The 5,890-nt window shown below is 38.6% G+C and overlaps 1 protein-coding gene across 1 annotated transcript in view; it reads left to right on the forward strand.

The window, feature by feature from the left end:
• Nucleotides 1-5,890, forward strand: part of LOC102479432 (glutamate receptor 3-like) — a gene marked incomplete at its 3' end in the record, with an annotated part of 226,257 nt that overhangs the window by 213,253 nt on the left and 7,114 nt on the right. Inside the window, 1 exon segment of the mRNA XM_014583127.2 lies at nucleotides 2,883-3,050. Within this exon segment, the coding sequence (XP_014438613.1) occupies nucleotides 2,883-3,050 (168 nt within the window).

A 5,890-nucleotide genomic window follows, 5' to 3' on the forward strand; every position in this document is an offset into this window, starting at 1 on the left:
ACAGAGAGAGACAGAGAGACAGAAAGCGAGAGATCACCCCCCCAGGGGGGATGGCCACGCCACAATCCCTTCTCCATTCTACTCTTGGGATCTTGGATATGTATGCACATGCGCCCAGCATGAGTTTAAGCCACCAGGTCTGGGACTCAAACCACGGTTGACTATATGAGAGTTCAGTGACATAGCCATTATGCCAACTGCTGGTGCCAGCAGTCCCATTTTAAAACATAACATGGTGGTTATGTCAGCTGACCCCATAACACAGTGGTTGTGCGCTATGCATGGAAAGCAGGACCCCACTTGTCTGACAGCAGTTCAAATCCTAGTCCCCTCAATTTGAAAAACACTGGACGTGTACACATCTGTGCCAAGTCCTGACAGGATGGATAAATGGTGAGAAAAGGATTATGCCATGACCATGCCCCATTAGGGGGTGCTTTCTCTCTTACACAAGCACACATAACCTCTGAACAACAACAAAAATCTATCTCATGGTCAGAGCAGGTGTTCTAACTTCAGTACATATTTTTCAATCCCTATGATGACTCTTGTCATCAAGCTTTTTTTATATACTAAAATGATATTTATCCTACCACTATATGTAGGTAAGCTTATACAAATTTAGGTTTTCACAAAACTGCCTATCCACACTGTTTTGCAATCCTTATATTTATCAGATAATAGAGAAGAGATTCATTCGTTCCATATTTTAAGGGGTACCTACAATATGACCAGCACAGTGTTAGGTACAGAAAAATGGATAAGCATAAAAGTATGAAAATAGAACTGCAGAGAGGTTTATATAAGCTCTGAAGCTGTACAGCTTGTACAAAAAAAGAAGGAAACAAATCTCGTTTCTGTATTATTCATTGATAATACCTGATAATACCTGTAATAATAATTATAATATAGATTTTAGAAACTGTTGAGAACTGCTCAGGTTTATAAATAAAATCCTTTAAATAATTTAAGAAAATAAAATATACATGTATATATGTTATTGCTAGAAGTTGTATGCACTTGCCAAAGAGAGAAAAGGGGGGGGGGGGAGAAAGCACCCCTCAGTAGGGCATGGTCACACTGCAATCCCTCTTCCTCTGTTTCTCCATCCTGTGGGAATTTGGAGGGCACACACATGCCTGGCATGTTTTTCAAGGGATTTGAAACCAGGTCTGGAATTCAAACTATGATCACCCATGTTGAATCTGGTTCCCTTAACCACCATGCTATGGGGCCAGCTTGAAAAGAGAATATTTAAATAGATAGTTAGAATTTTCATGTTATTTTTGCTCAGTACCAATCTTCATAGAACCTTGCACTGTATCAACCTGACAAAAAGTCTACTTTAAAAATTTATGTATAGTATTTTTATTAGCAAATAAAATTGTCTAGAGAGTAAAATTCTGATGATTTATTGACTCTGTGTTTTCTAAAAGTTTCTTTTGGGGCTTTTTTGGAGAGGAGGCATTCTCATGCATTTGTAAGTAGAAAATGAATAAAGTAGATAAGTAAATAGCTCTCTTGGCATGGTTTGGAAAGAAGTACATCAAGATTGCTAACAATTTATGCAGTCAGCGGGAAAGAAAATCATCACCATGTTGGCCTCATGTAGTGCTAGGACGGTCAGACATAAAGATTTTTTTTTTTGATAAAAGAACATGTGCTCCCTGTTATAGTCAGACTTGATTTGTTTCTAAAAGAAAAGTAACATGAGAAACATCAGAAAAGTACATTGAAAGTTGTAACAGTGTATAATGGATAGATAATAGTGTATTCACTCCCTGTTGTGTTTGGACATTAAAATACACACACACATACACTTGCATATGCACACACACATATACATATACACATACAAATGGTTGCTGGAAAAATTATGATGCATTTTTGCATAAAAACATAGAAAAATACATCATAACTTTTCCATCAACCTAACAAATCTATCTCTATATATTGAGAGAGTGAGAACATGAAGTCTTCCTAAGATGTTTTACTACATATTTTTAAAGTTGGCAATATTATATAGTCCACCAGCATTTGCCACTCCTCCAAAACAGAGGCCAGCCTATTTTAACACACTTTGGTGACCCATTGAATGAAAAAGCATTTACCATTTCAAATTGCAGATAATCAAATCCCTTGTATTAAGTGACTGGCCTCATCCCTACTAGAGCATATGAATATATCCAAGAAATAGAAAGTAAGTGTTCTTGCCTGAAAGAGGTGGCATCATGAAGTATCTCTTACAAATTGTCAGTGTTATCAGATTTAAAACCCAATAACAATTGTAGTTTTCTATAATCAAAAACCAGTTTTGGTTTTTGCTACCCCCCAGGAAACAAAAACTGATTTATTGCTGGCCAGAAGTCCTAGCTCACCAGAAATGTGGTCCAGACAGAAATGATTAATGTTTCCTTCCAAATTAATTTCAAGCTGTCTAACTTAGCTATTTCCATTTTCCCCTAAGTAAACACCAGATCTGAATTTTCTATTACAAACAGCAATAAGCCAGCTTTGCTTTAGGATATGCTGTTTCCTCTCCAATCTATACATGCCATCTCTTAACTTCATACATATTTCTTCCTCAATAAAGAACCCAGCCTTTTAGTAGTCACTCACTCAATATGAAACTCAGTATTGAAAGCAAACAAGTGATTCCCTCGAGCCACTTGAACTTAATAATCTTAACATGTGCACACATGAAGTAAGAGGCATCATTCTAGAATAACAGCCTTCTTCTCAGGCTTGCCCAGAGAGATCTCAAATAATTAGGAAGGTGACTTCATAAAGCAAGATGTGGAAACAAATGAAAAGGGTTAGGAACAAGGCAAGTCTTGAGAATTGGTTGTCATAATATCTTGTTTTTCATACATCTATTTCAGTATACATCTGCATTGACGCATGACGCAATACTGGTCATAGCTGAAGCTTTCCGCTATCTGAGGAGGCAGCGAGTAGATGTGTCCCGGAGAGGCAGTGCTGGAGACTGCTTAGCAAATCCTGCCGTGCCCTGGAGTCAAGGAATTGATATTGAAAGAGCTCTGAAAATGGTAAAGACCACCATGGGTTATGGGGTGGAAGAGTCTTATAAACAGGGAACCAGCAGTTAGTGTAATGGCTATGTCGCTGGACTGCCATGTAGTCAACTGTGGTTCGAGTCCCGGACCTGGTGGCTTAAACTCACCCCAGGCACGTGTGAGTGCGTGCCCATGATCCTGAGAGGAGAATGGAGGAGAAGGGATTGTGGCATGGCCATCCCCCCTGGAGGGTGATTTCTCGCTTTCTGTCTCTCTGTCTCTCTCTGTCTGGCGAGCGCACGCACCCTGTAGCAAAAAAAAAAAAAAAAAGAGAGAGAGAGCCTTATAAACACACAAAAGGATGAGAGTTCTTGAGAGAAGACGTAATAAAAAGGAATAGGATCCGAGGCTATAGAATCTCAGAGTAGGCAGAGAGGATGAGCATGGATATTCATTCCCTTAAATCTAGAAGTCTGAAAAATAGGATGTTCTTCCTTGAAGCTTTAAAAATGGTAAATTTTGAGCAAATGAATATTTGGTGCTGTGCTATAGTGTGGATAGTAAATGGACTCAGTACCCTCAGAAGTTATGAATTGAATATGTATTGAGCTTCAAAAAACTCAAACCTTCTGGAAATATTGCATTTCTTAGAAAGACTGGGATTCTTTATAAGATGCTAAGATGCTCCTAAATTCCAGGTAGACATAAAAAAAAAAAAAAGAAAAGAAAAGAAAGAAAAAACCAGCATGCACTGGCTCATCAGACAAATTGTTAGCCTGGACGGACTGTGGAACTGAGCCAGCATGCCAATATTTCTGTTGTCAAAAAGAAAACTGCTACTTTTCTACATGGTGAAATGCAAGACTGTGATACATTTCTAGGCCTCATAAGAGGCTTTTGCCCAATGCTGCAAAGAAAAATTGCAAAAAAAGTACAAGGAATCTATGGATAGTCAAATAGTTCACTTGTTTGTAGTATTTACTGAGTAGGAGATCTTTTAAGGCTTTTAGAAGTGTCCTTTGAACAGATTCTGTTATTTATACTAGGGGCAGCATCACCCATTCACTGTAGCTTTCCAAGCAAGGGCTCTCTCCTGAATATTTTGCTTTATGCCACATGTGCCTGCATGCATTAAAATGAGCCTTCAAGAGTACAAGAATCTCTTATTTGTACTTCTTTAATTATCATGGTGTTTGGGACATCCAGATAAAGAAATGAGCAATGATAATTCTGTGCACAACCCAGCAATGAAGAATTTGTAACAGCCTCATAACGTGCACCACTCTGTGTAGTTGGCTGTCTTATTGCTGCCTTAAATTTGCCAAGTTGGAAGCATTCAATCAAAAGGGGTTAGAAGCCTCTGTGTCTCTCTCCAAGAAAGAGATATGACTCATTCTCCCATCATGCAGATTTTCATGTCATTATGTCAGTTCCTTAACAAATGCCCTAAGTGTAGTTTTATGGAGGTAGCACTGCACAGTTTTGAAGAGCAGTTAATTAAATTCAACCTTCATAGCAGTTACAAGATTTGTATTGTCAGGTGAAACATAATGATGAGTGAAATATAAAACCCCCTCAGAGTAAATCAAAAGCAGTTTTCATCAACAAAACCTCAAGGGGCAAGAGCCAGCATCTCTGATTGACTCCAATTCATGACACAAACAACTACCTTCCCCAGATAGAAAACTGGCTACCAGGATGAAGAACAAGAAATTAATTTGGCTAGAAAAAATGAGCTTGATCATTCTAGTGCACAGGAAACTTTCTTCATGTCTAACTCACTGATAAAGCTCAAGCTATAAGCCAAGTAAGTAAGTAACCTTCCTCCCCAGGCCCTGATGACCACTCAACCAAAAGGGTGTTTTCACATCTTTCTACAGGCCAGCCGCTTTCTATTACTCCAGAGAGACTGGAAAGCATCAAGCGTTTCCAAAAGTAGACAGTGGCTCAGCAAAACCGCACTGTTCAGAGGGACGGCAAGGGAGGCTGGTCTTAAGCTGAATCTTTCACTACATGAAAATAAATACCATTTTATTTTAATTAATTAAAAGTAACATTGTATGGTGTGAAAGCATCCCTCATTCTGACTAGCACATATTTATTTCTAAATAAATCACTCTCTTCCTTCAACAAAATCTGGCAAACGAAATTATTGCCTAATAGAGTCTCCTAAGGAGCCCGTATTGATGATTAAATAAGCACACATTTCATTCAGTAAATATTTATTGAACACCTACAACTATGTATCAGACTCCATATTAGTATACAGACATGAAATAAGATCAGGGGAGCTCACATTTGAGTTAATATGTAAACAAATGCTTTGAAATATCTTAAAGGCACTTGCAAATTAGGTAATCATTCTCCACACAATCTGCAAATAGTGCAAGATCAGCCCCAACATGGTCTACTGAAATATGTTACAAATTCTGAGTCATTGAAACTTGTTCAAGACACATTTATTAAGCACCTGCTCCGCGCCAGCCACAGAGCAGGTGTATTAATTTCTGGCAAAAAAAAAAAGAATGTCTCATATCCTTAGAGGCTCCCAGCCTAGTAAGAGAAGTGGAAATACACAGATGATTAAAATGTTTTCATTAAGTCCTTCACAAGATGCTATGAATTGAAGAAAGGATCTCAGATGGGATGGTGCAGAAGTGTCACTGACATTCAACACCATAGCACCTCTTTAAAGACAGACTTCTCTTTGCACACCAGCAGTGGCAAAAGTGCTGTGGCACTGCTATGTGTGGCTAGGACCAGACCGACCTGAATAAGCCAGGTGGCACATGCCTGTAACCCTGGCTAATGAGGCTGAATCAGAGGATCATAAAGGCAAGACCCTGTCAAGAATATCTATCTCTCTTTCACTC

This window comes from Tupaia chinensis, unplaced genomic scaffold (genome assembly GCF_000334495.1).
Source record: "Tupaia chinensis unplaced genomic scaffold, TupChi_1.0 Scaffold144062_1, whole genome shotgun sequence".
In the NCBI taxonomy this organism is placed as follows: Eukaryota; Metazoa; Chordata; class Mammalia; order Scandentia; family Tupaiidae; genus Tupaia; species Tupaia belangeri.